This window comes from Coregonus clupeaformis, chromosome 21, assembly GCF_020615455.1.
Source record: "Coregonus clupeaformis isolate EN_2021a chromosome 21, ASM2061545v1, whole genome shotgun sequence".
In the NCBI taxonomy this organism is placed as follows: domain Eukaryota; kingdom Metazoa; phylum Chordata; class Actinopteri; order Salmoniformes; family Salmonidae; genus Coregonus; species Coregonus clupeaformis.
This window is the reverse complement of record NC_059212.1, coordinates 40,177,256-40,201,511: the sequence shown is the minus strand read 5'-3', so window position 1 is coordinate 40,201,511 and position 24,256 is coordinate 40,177,256. Positions and strand designations below refer to the sequence as shown.

At 42.7% G+C, this 24,256-nt stretch overlaps 1 protein-coding gene across 5 annotated transcripts in view; it reads right to left on the bottom strand.

Annotated features, from left to right (window-relative positions):
- LOC121535482 (serine/threonine-protein kinase STK11) overlaps window positions 1-15,422 on the bottom strand; it is a 33,941-nt gene extending 18,519 nt beyond the window's left edge. For 3 of the 5 annotated variants that reach the window (XM_041842604.2, XM_041842605.2, XM_041842602.2), the window contains exons 1-6: window positions 15,295-15,422; window positions 10,972-11,961; window positions 6,179-6,262; window positions 3,059-3,148; window positions 1,094-1,226; window positions 237-373 (exon numbers count right to left, since the gene is read on the bottom strand). In XM_041842604.2, the coding sequence (XP_041698538.1) occupies window positions 237-373; window positions 1,094-1,226; window positions 3,059-3,148; window positions 6,179-6,262; window positions 10,972-11,255 (728 nt within the window). In that variant the 5' untranslated portion in view covers window positions 11,256-11,961; window positions 15,295-15,422. Of the gene's footprint in view, window positions 1-236; window positions 374-1,093; window positions 1,227-3,058; window positions 3,149-6,178; window positions 6,263-10,971; window positions 11,962-14,905; window positions 15,271-15,294 lie in introns of those variants that run through there. The other 2 variants (XM_041842606.2, XM_041842603.2) reach the window with 2 other exon arrangements.
- Window positions 15,423-24,256: the final 8,834 nt, after the last annotated feature.

Here is a 24,256-nt window from a genome sequence, read left to right as displayed (position 1 = left end):
AGCAAAAACCATTCTAAGACTCCCTGCAACACAAAGGATGATGTTGAAATGAAGATGAACAGAATTGTAATCAAAGCGCTAATGACACTAGGCTGTTATCATTTGTCATTCTTTCAGATCAACCCAAAGTGTTTGTGGCTGGGGGAGGGGGTCAGAGAGGGGCTGGGGGAGGGGGTCAGAGAGGGGCTGGGGGTCATGGTCAGAAGGGCATGGACAGTGCAATAGCCATTACGCACAGTGTGACACCTGCGGACCAGATGTCCACTTTGAACCCTGAAAACGTGTCCAGGCCGTTGGCGATCTCGGGGGGTTGAAACGCTGGAGAGCCCTGACTTGTACGACACGTGTCGTCCTTTGCAAACGGGTGCAGAGCCTGGCAGAGAGAGGGAAGAAAAAAAAGATATAATAATAAATATATAATAATATTAGAGCGTGAGCGAGGTAGGGAGAAAAAAAAGCTCACAATCAGCATGATCAATCAGAGAGAGGGAAGAATGCTATCTGCAAACTATAGTTAAGAACATGGACAGGCAACTGCCAAAATGAAGGAAACACCTATATAAATAGTGTCAATAGTGCGTTGGGTCACCACGATGCAGAACAGCTTCAATGTGCCTTGGCATAGATTCGTCAAGTGTCGAACTATATTGGAGGGATGCAACACCATTATGCCACAAGAAATTCCATAATTTGTTGTTTTGTTGATGGTGGTGGAAACGCCATCTCAGGTGCCGCTCTAGAATCTCCTATAACTGTTCAGTTGGGTTGAGATCTAGTGACGGAGATGGCCATGGCATATGGTTTACATGCTCATCAAACCATTCAGTGACCACGTGTGCCCTGTGGGGGCATTGTCATCCTGGAAGAAACCACTCATTAGGATAGAAATGAGTCACCATAGGTTGAAGGTAATCACTCAGAATGGCTGTGTCTTTATTGGTGTTTACCTTGCCCTCTAAGGGGTCGAGTGGACCTAAACCATGCCAGGAAAACCACACCATAACAGAGCTGCCAGAATCTTCATTTACTAAAGTGTTTACTTTATTTTGGCAGTTACCTGTATGTCCCTAACAATAGGTATTTGACCTCTCACCTCTGCCACACCCAGGTCAGAGATCTTGAGCGCACCGTCAGTGGTCAGCAGCAGATTCCCTGGTTTAATGTCTTTGTGAACGATTCCCTGGCTGTGCAAATATTCAAGACCATCTAACAGCTGTAAAAAGTACCTGAGAGGGAAAGAGAGAGAGCGAGAGAGAGAGACACAGACAGCGAGAGAGAGAGAGCGAGCGACAGAGCGCGAGAGCGAGAGACAGAGAGCGAGAGAGCGACAGAGAGCGCGACAGAGAGCGCGACAGAGAGAGCGACAGAGAGAGCGACAGAGAGAGCGACAGAGAGAGCGACAGAGAGAGCGACAGAGAGAGCGACAGAGAGAGAGAGACACAGAGAGCGAGAGACACAGAGAGCGACAGAGAGAGAGAGAGCGAGAGACACAGAGAGCGAGAGACACAGAGAGCGAGAGAGAGCGAGAGACCGCGAGAGAGAGAGAGACACAGAGAACGAGAGAGAGACACAGAGACAGCGAGAGAGACAGACAGCGAGAAAGAGAGAGAGACAGAGAGAGCGACAGAGAGAGCGACAGAGAGAGCGACAGAGAGAGCGACAGAGAGAGCGAGACACAGAGAGCGAGAGACACAGAGAGCGAGAGAGAGCGAGAGACCGCGAGAGAGAGAGAGACACAGAGAACGAGAGAGAGACAGAGACAGCGAGAGAGAGAGACAGCGAGAGAGAGAGACAGCGAGAGAGAGAGAGACAGACAGCGATAGAGAGAGAGAGACAGACAGCGAGACAGACAGCGAGAGAGAGAGAGAGACAGCGAGAGAGACAGACAGCGAGAGAGAGAGAGAGACAGCGAGAGAGAGAGAGAGAGAACAGCGAGAGAGAGAGAGAGAGACAGACAGCGAGAGAGAGAGAGAGAGACAGACAGCGAGAGAGAGAGACAGACAGCGAGAGAGAGAGACAGCGAGAGAGAGAGAGACAGCGAGAGAGAGAGAGACAGACAGCAAGAGAGAGAGAGACAGACAGCGAGAGAGAGAGAGACAGACAGCGAGAGAGAGAGACAAACAGCGAGAGAGAGAGAGAGAGAGACAGACAGCGAGAGAGAGAGACAGCGACAGAGAGAGAGACAGCGCGGGAGAGAGAGCGAGAGAGACAGCGAGAGAGAGAGAGAGAGACAGACAGCGAGAGAGAGAGAGAGACAGACAGCGAGAGAGAGAGAGAGACAGACAGCGAGAGAGAGAGAGAGACAGACAGCGAGAGAGAGAGACAAACAGCGAGAGAGAGAGACAGCGACAGAGAGAGACAGCGCGGGAGAGAGAGCGAGAGAGACAGCGAGAGAGAGAGACAGCGAGAGAGAGAGACAGCGAGAGAGAGAGACAGCGAGAGAGAGAGACAGCGAGAGAGAGAGAGACAGCGAGAGAGAGAGAGACAGCGAGAGAGACAGAGCGAGAGACACAGAGCGAGCGCAAGACAGACAGAGCGAGCGCAAGACAGACAGAGCGAGACAGAACGAGACACACTACATTAGGTCTACGGTGAATCCTAACTTGAGATCTGCGCATACTTTGCTATTTTGCATAAATCCCTCAACATAAGTGATTTACAAGACAAGTGTGAATTCAGCCATACATGACGTATCAATCCAAGAAATCCAATGTGTTTTATGTAAATCTGTGTAAGTACTTTTACCCCAGGGTAACCTCCCTATCTGCACCAGTCATCTAACAGTTGGGGATTTGTCCATTGACCAGGTATTCTTGCAATGGAGAGCTTTGCAGTCCTGCTGGGTACTGGCCCTAAACTTAGTCTGGGAAGAAGCTCACACTAATAATAGCAGTGGGGCGAGAAAGAGAGAGAGCGAGGAGAGCAAGCGGGAGAAAATAGGAGAGATGGCGAGAGAAAGAGCTGGCATGAAAGAGAAAACTGGGGAGAATTAGCAAAAGAGAGAGAGGGCGAGAGAAAGGATAGAGTGAGAGAGCTGGCAAGAAAGAAAGAAACTTACCCGTGAGCTTGAAATACTGGAAACCTTTTCTCTGGGACGCTGTCCAGCATTTCTTGCATCCCACATACGCAATACTCCATCACCATATACGTGAGACAGGGAGTCAAGGGAATACTCAAAACAACAGGGTAATGAGAAGCATTTCAACACTAAACAAACTGCTATATTAAAACAGCCATTAAAATACAGCAGAAAAGGAAATACATTTTCCTCGTACAGAATGCATTGAAAGTTACTGGCTCAGAGTGGGAAATCGACTAAATATGGCTCTTGTTTTATTTGTTTAGTTGAGTTTCTCCAAGGCTTTAAGCAAGTAGCAATGCAAGTTATCTTGGAACAAAAAATATATATATAAAAAGGCAAAAACAAGATACAGTTACGGCCATAAATATTGGCAGTTGGGACCTTTGCAATGTTCTGGAGTGGCCAGTGAAGAGTCCAGATCTGAAAACAGCAGTTGGAGGATGACACCCTCAAACGTTGAATAATTAGAGCAGAGCAATTTGCTGCTAAAAAGTAGAAGAGCCAGTAGAAAGGTACAGCAAGCTCATTGACAGCTACAAGAAGCATTTGTTGGCAGTTATCTTGGCAAAAGGCTGTGCAACCAAGTACTATCTCTGGGGTGCCAATCATTTTGTCCATGCCATTGGTCTTTATTTTATCAATTAAAATGTTAAAAGTTTACAAAGAAAAAATTGGTTCTGCCATGTTGAAAATCCAATAACAAGGTGTGGTGAACTAAAGTTTTTTAAATTTAAAATGTCAACTTATTTTAGAATAGGGAATTATTAAAAGGTATATTTTGGGAATGAAGCACTTTATTTACTTCCCCAGAGCCAGATGAACTTGTGGATACCATTTTTATGTCTCTGCGTGCAGTCTGAAAGAAGTCGCTATCTAGCATTAGCTCAATTTCTAACTAGCATTAGAGCAATGACAAGGTCTATAAGACTTTGTCATTACGCTAACGCTAGTTAGCATTGGCTTGTGAAACTACCTCCAACTTCCTTAATATTGGATGCAGAGACATAAAAATGGTATCCATGAGTTCATCTCTGGGGAAGTAGATAATTCATTGCCAGAATCCCGAAGTATCCCTTTAAGAAAAGTGCAAGGGTGCCAATATATTTGGGCGCAACTGTATAATCGTTTGAGCTCATAATCAATGTGATATTATCTTAGCAAGAAAAGCTCTAGGTAGATATTGTAGGGGAAGAGAGAAGAGGGATGATACAGAATAGACTGACTGATGTGGTTGTCTCGCCTAGCTACCTAAAAGTAAGTCGCTCTGGATAAGAGCATCTGTTAAATGACCGCAGAGGGAGGGACGCACAGAGACAGAGACAGAGAGATAGAGTGAGGGGGAAAAAGTATTTGATCCCCTGCTGATTTTGTACGTTTGCCCACTGACAAAGAAATGATCAGTCTATAATTTTAATGGTAGGTTTATTTGAACAGTGAGAGACAGAATAACAAAAAAATTCAGATGCATGTCAAAAATTTTATAAATTGATTTGCATTTTAATGAGGGAAATAAGTATTTGACCCCCTCTCAATCAGAAAGATTTCTGGCTCCCAGGTGTCTTTTATACAGGTAACAAGCTGAGATTAGGAGAACACTCTTAAAGGGAGTGCTCCTAATCTCCGTTTGTTACCTGTATAAAAGACACCTGTCCACAGAAGCAATCAATCAGATTCCAAACTCTCCACCATGGCCAAGACCAAAGAGCTCTCCAAGGACGTCAGGGACAAGATTGTAGACCTACACAAGGCTGGAATGGGCTACAAGACCATCGCCAAGCAGCTTGGTGAGAGGGTGACAACAGTTGGTGCGATTATTAGCAAATGGAAGAAACACAAAAGAACTGTCAATCTCCCTCGGCCTGGGGCTCCATGAAAGTTCTCACCTCGTGGAGTTGCAATGATCATGAGAACGGTGAGGAATCAGCCCAGAACTACACGGGAGGATCTTGTCAATGATCTCAAGGCAGCTGGGACCATAGTCACCAAGAAAACAATTGGTAACACACTACGCCGTGAAGGACTGAAATCCTGCAGCGCCCGCAAGGTCCCCATGCTCAAGAAAGCACATATACAGGCCCGTCTGAAGTTTGCCAATTAACATCTGAATGATTCAGAGGAGAACTGGGTGAAAGTGTTGTGGTCAGATGAGACCAAAACCGAGCTCTTTGGCATCAACTCAACTCGCCGTGTTTGGAGGAGGAGGAATGCTGTCTATGATCCCAAGAACACCATCCCCACCGTCAAACATGGAGGTGTAAACATTATGCTTTGGGGGTGTTTTTCTGCTAAGGGGACAGGACAACTTCACCGCATCAAAGGGACGATGGACGGGGCCATGTACCGTCAAATCTTGGGTGAGAACCTCCTTCCCTCAGCCTGGGCATTGAAAATGCCAATGACCCAAAACACACGGCCAAGGCAACAAAGGAGTGTCTCAAGAAGAAGCACATTAAGGTCCTGGAGTGGCCTAGCCAGTCTCCAGACCTTAATCCCATAGAAAATATGTGGAGGGAGCTGAAGGTTCGAGTTGCCAAACGTCAGGCTCGAAACGTTAATGACTTGGAGAAGATCTGCAAAGAGGAGTGGGACAAAATCCCTCCTGAGATGTGTGCAAACCTGGTGGCCAACTACAAGAAACGTCTGACTGAAACGTTTTGCCACCAAGTACTAAGTCATGTTTTGCAGAGGGGTCAAATACTTATTTCCCTCATTAAAATGCAAATCAATTTATAACATTTTTGACATGAGTTTTTCTGGATTTTGTTGTTGTTATTCTGTCTTCAAATAAACCTACCATTAAAATGAAAGACTGATCATGTCTTTGTCAGTGGGCAAACGTACAAAATCAGCAGGGGATCAAATACATTTTCCCCTCACTGGAGAGAGAGAGAGAGAGGCACACACATACTGCTAGGAGAGCCTGCACAGAGTCAAAGTTCACTTCAAAACAGAGGAAGTTCTCACATGACTAGACAATTCATAAGGAAATCTTGCCACCCTCATCAATTTGCAAACATTCCACACGCACAAGCTAATGTAGCTTAAAATGTATACCACACACACACACACACACACACACACTGGAAGAAATGATATATTTTCTGCTTCTCTTCATTGTACAACACATCCACCAAATGGATCACATTTTTGTGTTGGAGCCTCCGTAGCAGCTGGATCTCCCTGAAACACAAACAACAAATGAAACAATCCATCACAGGCATCACAACTAAACCATTGGTTAAAGAAATACAAAAAATACATATATCATTGTAAGATGAACAAAGTGTGACTTTACAGTCTTTTCCTAAATGTCACAAATCTGAAAAATAAATTAGAAAGGATACAGTGAATGAAGCATTAGGGTGGCTATAGCAGCAAGCTCAGTATAGCCACAGATCTGTGAACTGACCTTGGAAAAGGAGCTTTAAAATCACCCCCCAGCACCACCATGACAAACCCACAGGAGACTCCACATTCATCTGAGAGCTGCTACAGAGTTGCCTGCCTGCCACTAATGAATACAACCACTATATGAAGGGCGCGTGCACACACACTGCTGTGTATATGTATGTTTTAGTCTAGATCACAGAGAACGTCCCCATAGCAGCCTGGTTTTTTAAAATGAATCCTCTATGTGTTTAAATTAACCATGCCATTCAAATGGGAAGGAAGGAAATCTCAGCTACATTTGAAAAGGTAATTTTCATGAGTACATTTTCTCCGCTTATGGTAATCTTACGTCTTGTAATAAGTTAATTAAGCCAGTGGTTCACTGCACAGCATCGGGATGCCTGCACTCTGCCCACCGTGTATTGAAGCACCATGTAGGGCAGGGATTCCCAAATGTTTTCCACTCGGGTCCCCCCTTCCAGCATTGGGGAACATCCCGCGCCCCCCCCCCGCCCACGGGTCACATCTAATTCTAAGGGCACAAGCACTGTTCATGACACAAACTGTTCACACCCATCTTGTTGGTGAAGAACATTTTTCAGGTTTAAAGCTTACTTCCTGCAATTCTTCACAAAGAAAATGTTGCAGTTTTAAAGCTAATTTCATGCAATTGTATACATTTTGCCATGTCTAATGTGTATTCATGTGATATTTGAGTGACTAAAAAAATTACAACAATATCTATGGGCTAAAAAAACCTAAATAACAAAACGTCAGCTAACATGGGCTGAGTTGATGTGGACATTTCTGACAAGTTATAAATAGCTCTCTAAGGTATGCAATGACTGACATGACAAGAGGAACTGATGATGCACTACCCAATTTAGAAATTGCACCTTGTGCATTCTACTATTAGAACTTTCAAGAGGAAGTTTAAAGCCTGACTGAGTTCCTTTAAAAAAATAATTAAAAAATAAAGCACACACCCTCTTTCTGTAGTGTAAACTGTCAGTCTCTCACACAAAAGCTATACACTGAACTGTAGCTCAATCAGTACGGTGGGCGTTTATGTAATCTTAGCCTGCAGTCAGAGGCTGGCTCAGTCCTCTGCTACTACAACAACAAGTACTACTACAACAACAAGTACTACTACTACTACTACTACTTAAAAATGGACTAACCATTGCAAGAGAGAATGTATTGCACACATGCCATGGAGGACATTTCCAATGTCAGGGGGGAAAACAGACTTTAGTCATACTAGTAAAGAGCAGCACTACCAATCGAAATGACTTCTTGTTTTGCTTTACCATCTGTGATGTAAATATAGGCCTATGTGTATCAGAATTGTGGTCACTTCACTTCCTAGTACTAAAAAGGCAATTGATAAACCTTTGCTGCATCATCTATCCCAGTCAAGGGTAAAAACATTCTGCATTCAACAAGAGTGAGCAGCACTGCTGTTTTCTAGGATAATACAGAAATCAGTGTCAGCATTTTGCTGTCTAAAGCACTGTGTCTGATGCATAGAGAGAGTATCTGCAGTGGATTCAATATGTCTCTGTGGGATGCTGTCCAGGAGGACGGAAACCTGCACTTTTACAATTTATCGACTGACTACACAAATAGCTTTGACATGGCTTCGGTTACATTCTACATCTGCCGGTGCTTTACCTTCTCTGTTAATTCATTATGATGACAAACTTGTTGAATTTTACCTGCTAGTCGTCCAATGAAATCACTCAATGAACACACCTCCACATCTCCCCCGCTCAGGAGTTCTAGCCCAGTGGGATGTGCGTGTGGCATTCCAAACCAGGGCTCGTCATTCCGGAGGCGTTGCCCAAGCAACAGGAGTGGTCATTGCGCAATGCCAGAGTGTGAGTGTGCCTATCCCCGTGGCAACACGGGGCAGCGTAAGTAGGAAGTGTTTGGCAGACCGGAATGCTAAGCGATGGCTGCTGTGAGTGTAGAGAGAGGAGAGGGGCTCAGGGTAGTACTGCTATGGCATCCAGGGCCTTATAAGGCTAGGGATGGCTCTCACACAGGCTCAAACCCATAGGATAGGGCCCACCTACACAGACATGCGCAAATGCACTAGTCTGTTCCCACCAAAACAGTGTGAGAAACTCAGGCATGTATACTACACAACAGCACACATCCTGACACATAGGAGGACCCTTAGTATCAGGCCAAGCCTTGTTTAGATAAATAGAGGGTGTGAGTACGATGCCAGACAGAACATTACATTCCCCATAACACCGGCGGTGGGTAGCCTAGACAACACTAACATAAGCAAGTCAGTGTAATCACATTCAAAAAAAGAGGCTAAAAGAAATCAGACCAGAACTTGCAACCCAAACCAAGAAAACGTGCACTGTTACAGCGAAGGTGTTCTACAAAAAGCCTTGAATATCTACTGAGACCCTGCGAGTTACAGTAAAGCAACCTAAACTGAATTGTTCCTGCATCTCTCTAAACACTTTCCCTCCGTGGGAAATCATGACAGTTTATTAAATAACCTCCATTGTGTGATTAAAACCTTGGCTGTCCCTGCGAAAGGGAGGATGACAAGGAAAACAATTTATAGAAAGAAAGAGACTGAGGAGAGAGAGAGAATATGAAAAGTCTATTCCGTTGGAACTTTTGTAAGTGTAATGTTTGTTTATTTCACTTTTGTTTATTATCCATTTCACTTGCTTTCGCAATGTTAACATACAGTTGAAGTCGGAAGTTTACATACAATTTAGCCAAATACATTTAAACTCAGTTTTTCACTATTCCTGACATTTAATCCTAGTAAGAATTCCCTGTCTTAGGTCAGTTAGGATCACCACTTTACTATTATTCTGACATTTCACATTCTTAAAATAGAGAGAATGATTTCTTTCATCACAATCCCAGTGGGTCAGAAGTTTACATACACTGAATTAGTATTTGGTAGCATTGCCTTTAAATTGTTTAACTTGCTTCAATATATCCACATATTTTCCTTCCTCATGATTCCATCTATTTTGTGAAGTGCACCAGACCCTCCTGCAGCAAAGCACCCCCACAGCATGATGCTGCCACCCCCGTGCTTACGTTGGAATGGTGTTCTTTGGCTTGCGTACTATTGTTTGCACAGATGAACGTGGTACCTTCAGGCGTTTGGAAATTGCTCCCAAGGATGAACCAGACTTGTGGAGGTCTACAATGTATTTTCTGAGGTCTTGGCTGATTTCTTTTGATTTTCCCATGATGTCAAGCAAAGAGACACTAAGTTTGAAGGTAGGCCTTGAAATACATCCACAGGTACACCTCCAATTGACTCAAATGATGTCAATTAGCCTATCAGAAGCTTCCAAAGCCATGACATCATTTTCTGGAATTTTCCAAGCTGTTTAAAGGCACATTCAACTTAGTGTATGTAAACTTCTGACCCACTGGAATTGTGATACAGTGAATTATAAGTGAAATAATCTGTTTGTAAACAATTGTTGGAAAAATTACTTGTGGCATGCACAAAGTAGATGTCCTAACCGACTTGCCAAAACTATAGTTTGTTAACAAGAAATTTGTGGAGTGGTTGAAAAACGAGTTTTAATGACTCCAACCTAAGTGTATGTAAAACGAGTTTTAATGACTCCAACCTAAGTGTATGTAAACTTCCGACTTCAACTGTATGTTTCCCATGCCAATAAAGCCCTTTGAGTTTAACTGGGAGAGCGAAAGAGAGAAATAAACAGTCTCCATAAGAGAGTGTGGCTCTGGGTCATCCACGTGACAGATTCAAATGATCATTATGATACTCTGAATAAAATCAGTGGAGGGCTGAGGGGTAAGCCTATAACAGAGCCATATATTTAAATACATGGCTCTGGCCTATACTGTAAGAATGACATGAAGACCAATATGAATGAGCAACGTGTGAGTTTGGATCAACAAAAAACAAACATGAGACGAGTGAACAGTAATGGAGAACATGACTGTGTTTCCATCATGGGAAGAGAGGTTGCACTGATGCAGGCCTGTAAATCTTCAACTACGGCGCTACCATATAGGGAGAAGAGGAGAGGGATGCATTGGAAGAGGAGAGGGATGCATTGGAAGAGGAGAGAGATGCATTGGAAGAGGAGAGGGATGCATTGGAAGAGGAGAGTGAAATGCAAACAAAGATCCAAAGTGTTGCTGTTAACTTTAAACGGGGGGGAGAAGATAGTCAATCATATGTAGGGAAAACGGTTCATGAGACACTGTAGGCGTGAATACAGTAGTATTAAGATAAATCAGAAAGACACACAATCTAGTGTTACACCCTGACAATCATCCTATAGCAGTGACATTAGTTGTTAAACAATTGTGCTTGACGATGCATGACCAAGAGTGTAAATCAGAGGGAAGGAGAGAGCGAGTAAGAAAGAGTGACAAATCACACAGAGACACGAGAGAGAGAAACCCACCACATCACACGCTCCCCCCTCAGTCTCTCCCTCCCTCCCTAAAACCCCACTACTTACTTCTTCACGTTGGCCTCTCCGTTGGGGATCCTCCGGAGCTTCTTCTTCTTGAGGATCTTGACGGCCCTGCGACACAGCGTGTCAGAGTCCAGCATCTCCTTCACCTTACCGTAGGAGCCCTCCCCCAGCAGGTCGCCCATCAGGTACTTCCCGATCAGCTTGGCCCTCTTCCTGCGCGGCTGGTAGATCACCTCTGTGGAGTCGATGCGGTGGATGAACGTGTCCATGCCCATCAGCTCATTCTCAGTCAGATAGTCCAGGTGCTGCAGCTCTCCGACACTCATGGTTAAATCAACTTAGTTACGGCTTAGTTACTGTAGTGTTCTCCAGAAAGTCCAATATAGTGCTGTGACCTTAAGCCTTTGGCCTGGGCTGTGTATGCTGGTGGCTCAGGGATACAGTTCAATTAGAAAACACTAAGTGACATGGGAGGTGTAGCCAGGAACGGGCATTGAGAGAAACCGTTTACGTTGTAATAGAGTAGGTCTGTAAACATAAAGGGGTTCGTTTCGGTTTGTGGGAAGAAGCTGTAGGCTAGCTGTAACGGTTTCCAGAGTGGTGTGGGGTAGTTAACTAAGACCCAGCAAGGCCAAGGTCCAGGGTGAAAAGATTTGTGGAGAGTTCAGGCTGTGTGACAGGTGCTACTGAGCAGAGAGCGGGACGTCTGGTTAAGTTTACATTCCGCTGCATAGTTCCATGTCACCTCCATCTGTGATCTGATATGAGCTGGCGACAGGCAGAGGGTGAGGTAACCGGTTCTGTTTCAAAGCCAAGCGAAGCATGTCGGCCATAGGACCTTGTAGCGATCCATGGTCACCATTGGTTTGCCTTGATCTAAGTGCAGATGCAATAAATACTCAAACACACACCAAAATGAGTTATTTCAGTCTTTAGTATCTTTATGCTCTGGGTCCTAGATTTATTGTCGGCTCTTCTAGTCAGTCCACTAGTCTTTCCCAGTTGGCAACTCAAGATACTGCTCCAGGGAACCTGTGTGGACAAAATGTAGCTAATCAACAGTCAAATCTTTCAGCAATCAAGGGATATTAGCTACAGGTCCACAAGGCTGGCTATGCATTTTAGGCTACTTCTGGTCTGCTGTCAAAATACTAAAACCATGACATCTGCATTTCAGAACGCAAGCAAACAAAGACAAATCGAGAATGACAGCCGAGCTGTTGTTGCACGACTCAGTCAGTGAATGCAACCAAGCGGAGTTAGTTAACGTTAGCTAGCTAGCCTCAGGTATTTTGCCGTTTTCCGATTGTTGTTTCAGTAGCTAGCTACCTTCCTCAACTCACTGTAGCTAGTCCTCAACTCACTGTAGCTAGTTACCAGCTAACATGTTTTTGACACCTCAACTTTAGGGTGGTAAAATTGGTTTTATATTGGATATTCGGTTATCTCTTGTCAATAGCTATTGAACCAAGCATGCAATGAATATGATATTTCTGAGTCGGGGATTGATGGAGAACAATCCACACCCAAAAATATTGCGGACACTTTCAGATTTTAATACTGAACAGCTCTTACACAAAGTGTGCCATGACTATGAACATGATATATTCTGAATTGGGGAGAATGGACAGTTTTATTTTATCTTCAGGCTTTCAATCTTCAATTTGGAGGCGAAAGAAACACACACCTTTTTAGGGACATGCTGGCTAACGGAGTAGAATACTTGAAAAAGAAAAGGAGAGCCACACACTCTAGGAGCTCAGATGTTATAATTTAATAACCTAATAACCAACATTTCGACAGACAAGCTGTCAACCCTGATGAAGACAGCTTGCCTGTCGAAACGTTGGTTATTCGGTTATTAAATTATTGCATCTGAGCTCCTAGAGTGTGTGGCTCTCCTTTTCTTTTTCAATCTTCAATAGCAAAATCAAAAATAGCAAATATCCCCCACACAAAAAAAAAGCTGTGGATTTTTGACCATCCTTCCCTGCTTCAGAATATATCATTATCAAAAAATTTTTTAAACGTTTTTTATTTCACCTTTATTTAACCAGGTAGGCCAGTTGAGAACAAGTTCTCATTTACAACTGCGACCTGGCCAAGATAAAGCAAAGCAGTGCGATAACAAGAACAACACAGAGTTACATATGGGATAAACAAAAACGTACAGTCAATAACACAATAGAAAAATAGAAAATCTATATACAGTGTGTGCAAATGTAGTAAGTTGTGGAGGTAAGGCAATAAATAGGCCATAGTGCAAAATAATGACAATTTAGTATTAACACTGGAGTGAGATGTGCAGAAGATGATGTGCAAATAGAGATACTGGGGTGCAAATGAGCAAAATAAATAACAATATGGGGATGAGGTAGTTGGGTGGGCTAATTATAAATGGGCTGTGTACAGGTGCAGTGATTGGTAAGCTGCTCTGACAACTGATGTTTAAAGTTAGTGAGGGAGATAAGAGTCTCCAGCTTCAGAGATTTTTGCAGTTCGTTCCAGTCATTGGCAGCAGAGAACTGGAAGGAATGGCGGCCAAAGGAGGTGTTGGCTTTGGGGATGACCAGTGAGCGCATACTACGGGTGGGTGTTGCTATGGTGACCAATGAGCTAAGATAAGGTGGGGATTTGCCTAGCAGTGATTTATAGATGACCTGGAGCCAGTGGGTTTGGCAACGAATATGTAGTGAGGGCCAGCCAACAAGAGCGTACAGGTCACAATGGTGGGTAGTATATGGGGCTTTGGTGACAAAACAGATGGCACTGTGATAGACTACATCCAATTTGCTGAGTAGAGTGTTGGAGGCTATTTTGTAAATGACATCGCCGAAGTCAAGGATCGGTAGGATAGTCAGTTTTACGAGGGCATGTTTGGCAGCATGAGTGAAGGAGGCTTTGTTGCGAAATAAGAAGCTGATTCTAGATTTTACTTTGGATTGGAGATGCTTAATGTGAATCTGGAAGGAGAGTTTACGGTCTAACCAGTCACCTAGGTATTTGTAGTTGTCCACATATTCTAAGTCAGACCCGCCGAGAGTAGTGATTCTAGTCGGGCGGACAGGTGCAAGCAGCGTTTAATTGAAGAGCATGCATTTAGTTTTACTATCGTTTAACAGCAATTGGAGGCTACCGAAGGAGTGTTGTATGGCATTGAAGCTCGTTTGGAGGATTGTTAACACAGTGTCCAATGAAGGGCCAGATGTATACAAAATGGTGTCGTCTGCATAGAGGTGGATCTGAGAGTCACCAGCAGCAAGAGCGACATCATTGATTTACACAGAGAGTAGTCGGCCCGAGAATTGAACCCTGTGGCACCCCCATAGAGATTGCCAGAGGTCCAGACAACAGGCCCTCCGATTTGACACATTGAACTCTATCTGAGAAGTACTTGGTGAACCAGGTGAGGCAGTCATTTGAGAAACCAAGGCTATTTAGTCTGCCAATAAGAATGCAGTCGAAAGCCTTGGCCAGGTCGATGAAGACGGCTGCACAGTCCTGTCTTTTATTGATTGCGGTTATAATATCGTTTAGGACCTTGAGCGTGGCTGAGGTGCACCCATGACCAGCTCGGAAACCAGATTGCATAGCGGAGAAGGTACGGTGGGATTCGAAATGGTCGGCGATCTGTTTGTTAACTTGGCTTTCAAATATTTTCGAAAGGCAGGGCAGGATGGATTAGGTCTGTAACAGTTTGGATCTATAGTGTTACCCCCTTTGAAGAGGGGGAAGACCGCTGCAGCTTTCCAATCTCTGGGGATCTCAGACGATATGAAAGAGAGGTTGAACAGGCTAGTAATAGGGGTTGCAACAATTTTGGCGGCTAATTTTAGAAAGAAAGGGTCCAGATTGTCTAGCCCAGCTGATTTGTAGGATCCAGATTTTGCATGGCACACTTTGTGTAAGAGCTATTGAAGATTAAAATCCAAAGTCATATTATTTTTTAAAGAAGTGGATTAATTTCCATACATACCTGATTCAGAATACACCATCTTCATTGTCATGGCATGTTTGGGTTCAATATCCATTTACAAGAGAAAACCCAAATATCCAATATAAAACTAATTTTATCTAGGTCTCAAACCTTAACTCCAATCTTCTCGAACACGCGCACGAATTTACAATTTTATTCTAGCTAGCCAGATAACTCGTCTAACTGTATGCAATGGGCGTTTAGTTAGCTAGCTATGTAGTTAGTTAGGCTGTTCAAAATCGGATGAAGTTCCTAGTAAGTAATAAGTACAGTAACGACGTTACCCTCCCTACCTAGCTAGCTACCCAGCAGCTAACGGCTAAATACAGATTAAAGTGGATGGTAGTTAAGCTAGCTAAATGTCGGCATTTTGTGGTAACGGGTCTCACCTTAACATCCAGACTGATCGACAGATGTCCTGTTAGTTATGTAATCTTTCGCTGTAGTGTTTTATTTGTGTCTGTTTGCTATTATTGATGCAGCTGCTATCATTTTGCCGCCATCTTGTGTACCTCCCCCTCTCTTCAGCCCAATGACTATCAATGGGGACTGTATATATGCTCCAGTTGAACGAAAGCCAACCTCTCGTCAACATTGTCCCAGACTTTTTAAAATTATTATTTCACACTCACAGCCTTCACGAAATGTACTTTGTCGTTTAATATGTCCTAGAACTACTGTTAGGGTTTAAAGAAAAACTAATTGAGCACTGCAATAAATTAAACAACCTAGGACAGATTAGGGACACAAAAATGCACATATCAAAGCACCACAAATAAAATAAAAACTCCCAAAGAAATGTGCTCTGTAAGGGTGTAATCTATTCCTTCTAAACAAATCACAAATAAAAGCTATCACTTAATTCTAAAATAATAGGCACTGTAGTGGAGCTGGTCGAGAGTTTCAAGTTCTTTGGTGTCCACATCACCAACAAACTATCAGGGTCCAAACACACCAAGAAAGTCGTGAAGAGGGCACCACAACGCCTTTTCCCCCATAGGAGACTGAAAATATTTGGCACGGGTCCCCAGATCCTCAAAAAGTTCTACAGCTGCACCATCTAGAGCAGGGGTGTCAAACTCATTTTAGCTCAGGGGCCACATGGAGGAAAATCTATTCCCAAGTGGGCCGGACCGGAAAAATCATGGTATATATAACTTAAAAACAACAACTTCAGATTGTTTTCTTTGTTTTAATATGATCAACATACAACATAAAGCTGGAGCCTGAGGACAGTGTGTCCAAAATAGTACAAGCACAACATCACTATTAATCATAAAACACGTCAAGTTTATTTGAAAATTCTAAAGAAAAAGAACACACAAACACACAATGCCTCAGTGATTAACAGAACTGTTTCACAGATCACAGAACTATATCAGGGTGTCATTTCTCAGGCAGAAATGTAGATAAAAATAATGAAATCCTGTTCCCCAAACAAGTGCAAGAACCACAGAGTCAAGAATAGGTTAAATATACAAATAAAATAAAAACAATTAAAAACAATAGCACATCAACATAAAAACATATAAACATAAAGCTGGAGCCTGAGGACAGTGTCCAAAAGCACAACATCACTATTAATCATAAAACACCTCAAGTTATTTGAAAGTTCTGAGGACAAAGAACACACAAACACACAATGCCTCAGTGATTCACAGAAGTATATCATAGATCACAGAACTATATCAGGGTGTCATTTCTCAGGCAGAAATGTAGATAAAAATAATGAAATCCTGTTCCCCAAACAAGTGCAAGAACCACAGAGTCAAGAATAGGTTAAATATACAAATAAAATAAAATCAATTAAAAACAATAGCACATCAACATAAAAACATATAAACATAAATCTGAAAGCGTTGCTCAAACTCCCGTAACAGTCCCATTATTTTATCTTTGAACCGCTTCATGTCTGCCACATGTTGGGTCGCGCACACATTTTTCAGACAGGGGAAGTGAGCTGCATCACCACCGGCAAGTTGCGTCTCCCACAATGACAGCTTCAACTTGAAAGAACGTATGCTGTCATAATACTGCGTGACAACTTTGTTGCGCCCTTGCAGCTGTTTGTTCAAGTTATTCAGGTGCTCTGTAACATCCACCATAAATGCAAGGTCCTGCATCCATTCTGCGGAATGAAATTCTAACACTGGTTTGCCCTTTTCTTCCATGAACTGTTCAATTTCTTCTCGTAAATCAAAGAAACGCCTCAGCACAGCACCTCGGCTTAACCATCTTACCTCAGTGTGGTATGGCAGGCCATAGATGTGGTCTTTCTCTCTGAGAAGGCTGTCAAACTGACGGTGATTCAGGCTTCTGGATCGGATGAAATTAACAGTTTGGATGACCACCTTCATGACGTTATCCATCTTTAATGACTTGCAACACAAAGCCTCCTGGTGCAAAATACAGTGAAAAGTCAAAAAATCACGTCCTCCATTTGCAGATTGCACTTTCTCTCTGAACTTTGTCACAACGCCTGCTTTTTTCCCGATCATTGAGGGCGCACCATCTGTAGCCAGGCTGACAGCGCGGGACCAGTCCACTCCGACCCTGTCCAGCGCGCCCGACGAAGTGCGGTAAAAATATCAGCTGCTGTCGTTGTATCTGTCATCGGCACCAACTCCACGAACTCCTCGGTGACGGTCAATGTGTCATCAACTCCGCGGATGAAAATGGCCAGTTGTGCAACATCTGTAATGTCCATGCTTTCATCAATTGCAACCAAAAACGCAATAAATGACTTTACTTTTTGCTTCAACTGGCTGTCCAAATCCACTGAAAGATCGGAAATCCTGTCTGCAACTGTGTTTCTTGTCAGGCTGATATTTGCAAAAGCCTGCCGCTTTTCAGGGCACACAATCTCCGCTGCCTTCATCATGCATGTTTTTACAAATTCACCCTCACTAAATGGTTTTGAAGCCACTGCGATTTCATTAGCAATGAGGTAGCTAGCTTTCACTGCAGCGTCACTGATGTCTCGGCTGTGAGTAAACACAGACTGCTGTTTCTTCAGACCCGCCAACAGTTCATTCACCTTCTCTCATCTCCGCTGTCCTTGAAAGTTGTCATATTTGTCGGCATGAAGACTCACATAGTGGCGACAAAGGTTATATTCTTTCAGCACTGCAACATGCTCTGAACACACCAAACATACAGCGTTCCCATTCAATTCCGTGAATAAATAGGATGACCATTTTTCTTGGAACACTCTGCACTCTGCGTCCACTTTTCTCTTTTTTGACAGAGACATATTGGGGCAATGAGGGTGCCAAAGCACATAATGTTAAAAGTAGAAGCCGTAATAAATATCGCGGGCAAAACAAAGTAGCTCATTGGCTGCACGTGCTTGACCTACTTGCTCTGCCCCGGTATAAACAGTTTGCTTGCTTAACACAATTGCTATTGCGCCATCCAGTGGACGCAATTGGAACAGCAGTTTTTTTTTTTTTTAATCATCTCGCGGGCCGGATTAAACCCGTTTGCGGGCCGGACGTTTGACACCCCTGATCTAGAGCATCCTGACCGGTTGCATCACCACATGGCATGGCAACTGCTCAGCATCCGACCGTAAGGCTCTACAGAGGGTAGTGCGTTCAGCCCAGTACATCACTAGGGCCAAGCTTCCTGCCATCCAGTTCCTATATACTAGGCGGTGTCAGAGGAAGGCCAAAAAAATTGTCAAAGACTCCAGTCACCAAAGTCATAGACTGTTCTTTCTGCTACCGCAAGGCAAGCGGTACCGGAGCGCCAAGTCTAGGTCCAAAACGCTCCTTAACAGCTTCTACTCACAAGCCATAAAACTTCTGACAATTAATCAAATGGCCACCCAGACTATTTACATTGACACCCCCCTCCTTTGTTTTTACACTGCTGCTACTCGCTGTTTATTATCTATGCATAGTCACTTTACCCCTACCTACATGTACAAATTACCTCGACTAACCTGTACCCCCGCACATTGACTCGGTACCGGTACCCCCTCGGTACCGGTAGCCTCATTATTGTTATTTTATTGTGTTACTTTACATTTTTTGTCATTTTTTACTTTAAGTTTATTTAGTAAATATTTTCTTAACTCTATTTTCTTAAAACAACATTGTTGGTTAAGGGCTTGTAAGTAAGCATTTCACAGTAAGGTCTACACCTGTTGTATTTGGCGCATGTGACAAATAACATTTGATTTGATATGAATACAGACATTTAAAAAAAGGGAACAAAAACACCCAGGGGTCCTTTAATAGCTGTTGATGTAATTCTTGATGTTTAATTTTAGGTAATCCTCAACACAGCCCTATGTCAGGTCACAGGAGTGCAGTCAGTGGTGTTGACCTGAATTCCAGGTCTCAGGAGTGCAGTCAGTGGTGTTGACCTGAATTCCAGGTCACTGATACTCATACTGGCCAACCCTGTCCCACTTCACAAGTATCCAGCTACCACAGCCTCAGATGCTAACTATTTTCTGCTTAGCTGACCGATCTGGGTTATATTTAACCGGTGTAAACCCCAAGGAATATCAAACTGAAGCTCTGATTTCACAGATCTGTTACCCTCCTCATTAGAGGACCACCGTGGCTGCCAAACGCTAGGGATGATAAATTAGGAGTTATAGGACCCCCCCATACCTGTATGGGGTACATGAGGATGAGGTCAGGGGCGTCATGCACCCCAAAAATACTTGAGGATAGCTGGGGGGTGGTCCGGAAGTAGGATCATTTGGCATTTTTCAAACACCTGAAACAGCTTTTTCCTGCAACCTAGATCCATAATCATTATGCTTCATTCTCAGTGGAGGAAAAAGTACCCAATTGTCATACTTGAGTAAAAGTAAAGATACCTTAATAGAAAACGACTCAATTAAAAGTGAAAGTCACCCAGTAAAATACTACTTGAGTAAAAGTCTAAAAGTATCTGGATTTAAATATACTTAAGTATCAAAAGTAAATGTAATTGCTCAAATATACTTAAGTATCAAAAGTAAAAGTATGAATCATTTATATAATTGTAATTTATGGATAGCCAGGGGCACACTCAAACACTCAGACATAATTTACAAACTAAGCATTTGTGTTTCGTGAGTATGGCAGATCAGAGGCAGTAGGGGTGACCAGGGATGTTCTCTTGATTATTGATGATTTGTAACGAGTACTTTATGGGTGTTAGGGAAAATGTATGGAGTAAAAAGTACATCATTTTCTTTAGGCATGTAGTGAAGTAAAAGTAGTCAAAAATAGAAATAGTAAAGTACAGATACCCCAAAAAATGACTTAAGTTGTACTTTCAAGTATTTTTACTTAAATACTTTACACTACTGTTAATTCTATGTAAAAAAAAAAATGTATATTTTTCTGCATATCTAAGCATACATCTTGAGCGGTCTGTATCCTCCTGACTGGTGGTTCTTTTTTTAAAGAAACTAAATATGCTCCTCTGCATCTCTGCTCAAATCTGGGTAAAAGATTGAAAGGAATGTGTCTTATTCAGTACATGTAGTTGTTGCTTGCTTTTCTAAAGTATACCAACCTTGCCAGCAGGTATGCCAACTAAGATAGACAAGCTAGCTACTCTAACTTGATTGATAGCCTGAAATGGCTTCTTGGTACCTAGTTATGAGGTTGGGAGACTGGGAACGTATCAGGGCTGGCTAAAGAAACTTCATAAAATTAATAGGTGGTTAGTAGTATTACAGAGAAACAAAAATATGAATACATTCAAATATATACAGTCTATACAGTACCAGTCAAAACTGAAGACATCAAAACTATGAAATAACACATATGGAATCATGTAGTAACCAAAAAAGTGTTAAACAAATCAAAATATATTTTATATTTAAGATTCTTCAAAGTAGCCACCCTTTGCTTTGATGACAGCTTTGCATGCTCTTGGCATTCTCCCAACCAGCTTCCTGAGGTAGTCACCTGGAATACATTTCAATTAACAGGTGTGCCTTGTTAAAAGTTAATTTGTGGAATTTATTTCCTTCTTAGTGCGTTTGAGCCAATCAGTTGTGTTGTGACAAGGTAGGGGTGATAGCCCTATTTTGAAGATAGCCCTATTTGGTAAAAGACCAAGTCCATATTATGGCAAGAATAGCTCAAATAAGCAAAGAGTAACGACAGTCCATCATTCATTTAAGACATGAAGGTCAGTCAATACGGAACATTTCAAGAACTGAACTTTTCTTCAAGTGCAGTCGCAAAAACCATCAAGCGCTATGATGAAACTGGCTCTCATGACCGCCACAGGTAAGGAAGACCCAGAGTTACCTCTGCTGCAGAGGATACGTTCATTAGAGTTAACTGCACCTCAGATTGCAGCCCAAATAAATGCTTCAAGTAACAGACACATCTCAACATCAAATGTTCACAGAGGAGACTGCGTGAATCAGGCCTTCATGTTCGAACTGCTGCAAAGAAACCACTACTAAAGGACACCAATAAGAAGAAGAGACTTGCTTGGGCCAAGAAACACGAGCAATGTACATTAGACCGGTAGAAATCTGTCCTTTGGTCTGATGAGTCCAAATTTGAGATTTTTGATTCCAACCGCCGTGTCTTTGTGAGATGCAGAGTAGGTGAACGGATGATATCCGCAGGTGTGGTTCCCCTGTGAAGCATGGAGGAGGCAGTGTGATGGTGTGGGGGTGCTTTGCTGGTGACACTGTCAGTGATTTATTTAGAATTCAATGCACACTTATCCAGCATGGCTACCACAGCACTCTGCAGCGATACACCATCCCATCTGGTTTGCGCTTAGTGGGACTATCATTTGTTTTTCAACAGGACAATGACCCAAAACACACCTCCAGGCTGTGTAAGAGTTATTTGACCAAGAATGAGAGTGATGGAGTGCTGCATCACCCGACCTCAACCCAATTGAGATGGTTTGGGATGAGTTGGACAGTAGAGTGCTCAGCATATGTGGGAACTGTTGGAAAAGCATTCCAGGTGACTACCCCATGAAGTTGGTTGAGAGAATGCAAAGCTGTCATCAAGGTGGCTATTTGAATAATCTCAAATATAAAATATATTTTGATTTGTTTAACACTTTTTTAGTTACTACATGATTCCATATGTGTTATTTCATAGTTTTGATGTCTTCACCATTATTCTACAATGTAGAAAATAGTAAAAATGAAGAAAAACCCTTGAATGAGTAGGTGTCCAAACTTTTGACTGGTACTAATATATATATATATACAGTGGGGGAAAAAAGTATTTAGTCAGCCACCAATTGTGCATGTTCTCCCACTTAAAAAGATGAGAGAGGCCTGTAATTTTCATCATAGGTACACGTCAACTATGACAGACAAATTGAGAATTTTTTTCTCCAGAAAATCACATTGTAGGATTTTTAATGAATTTATTTGCAAATTATGGTGGAAAATAAGTATTTGGTCACCTACAAACAAGCAAGATATCTGGCTCTCACAGACCTGTAACTTCTTCTTTAAGAGGCTCCTCTGTCCTCCACTCGTTACCTGTATTAATGGCACCTGTTTGAACTTGTTATCAGTATAAAAGACACCTGTCCACAACCGCAAACAGTCCCACTCCAAACTCCACTATGGCCAAGACCAAAGAGCAGTCAAAGGACACCAGAAACAAAATTGTAGACCTGCACCAGGCTGGGAAGACTGAATCTGCAATAGGTAAGCAGCTTGGTTTGAAGAAATCAACTGTGGGAGCAATTATTAGGAAATGGAAGACATACAAGACCACTGATAATCTCCCTCGATCTGGGGCTCCACGCAAGATCTCACCCCGTGGGGTCAAAATGATCACAAGAACAGTGAGCAAAAATCCCAGAACCACACGGGGGGACCTAGTGAATGATCTGCAGAGAGCTGGGACCAAAGTAACAAAGCCTACCATCAGTAACACACTACGCCGCCAGGGACTCAAATCCTGTAGTGCCAGACGTGTCCCCCTGCTTAAGCCAGTACATGTCCAGGCCCGTCTGAAGTTTGCTAGAGTGCATTTGGATGATCCAGAAGAGGATTGGGAGAATGTCATATGGTCAGATGAAACCAAAATATAACTTTTTGGTAAAAACTCAACTCGTTGTGTTTGGAGGACAAAGAATGCTGAGTTGCATCCAAAGAACACCATACCTACTGTGAAGCATGGGGGTGGAAACATCATGCTTTGGGGCTGTTTTTCTGCAAAGGGACCAGGACGACTGATCTGTGTAAAGGAAAGAATGAATGGGGCCATGTATCGTGAGATTTTGAGTGAAAACCTCCTTCCATCAGCAAGGGCATTGAAGATGAACGTGGCTGGGTCTTTCAGCATGACAATGATCCCAAACACACCGCCCGGGCAACGAAGGAGTGGCTTCGTAAGAAGCATTTCAAGGTCCTGGAGTGGCCTAGCCAGTCTCCAGATCTCAACCCCATAGAAAATCTTTGGAGGGAGTTGAAAGTCTGTGTTGCCCAGCGACAGCCCCAAAACATCACTGCTCTAGAGGAGATCTGCATGGAGGAATGGGCTAAAATACCAGCAACAGTGTGTGAAAACCTTGTGAAGACTTACAGAAAACGTTTGACCTGTGTCATTGCCAACAAAGGGTATATAACAAAGTATTGAGAAACTTTTGTTATTGACCAAATACTTATTTTCCACCATAATTTGCAAATAAATTCATTAAAAATTCTACAATGTGATTTTCTGGATTTTTTTTTCTCATTTTGTCTGTCATAGTTGACGTGTACCTATGATGAAAATTACAGGCCTCTCTCATCTTTTTAAGTGGGAGAACTTGCACAATTGGTGGCTGACTAAATACTTTTTTCCCCCACTGTATATATATATATATATATATATTATTTTTAAAACAGGACAAATCTGAGAGGGCATGTGCCCCTATGGGCATGACGCCTCTGGATGAGGTGGCAGGTTGAGGACACCCTACCAGGGTTATCAACTCCTCAACCCCCAGGATAAGATGGGCATCAGGGCCACGTTCAGTAGCCAAACACTGTCGAACATTGCATAGATAGAAATGCCACGAAAAGAGCCATCAAGATTTCTTATTCTACATGTCAGAGGCATGTTTGTTCTACATAGCATATTTCTATTTGAATGTACCTCTATTACACTGTATACAACACTTATTTTAACAATTTCTCCTTACACCCCTGCAATGCTGTACAATAATGCAAATGTACTACTTGCAAGTACAAACTTGCTACTTGCTCGGTGAAAGAAACATTTTCACTAACAGAAGACTGAGTGTTTTAGACATACAATGTAATGGATATTCAATTTATCTTGTAAATAAATATATTTTTGATCTACACTGTGGAATTGGAGTTTGCCTGAATTGAAATCATATAGACTAAAATGT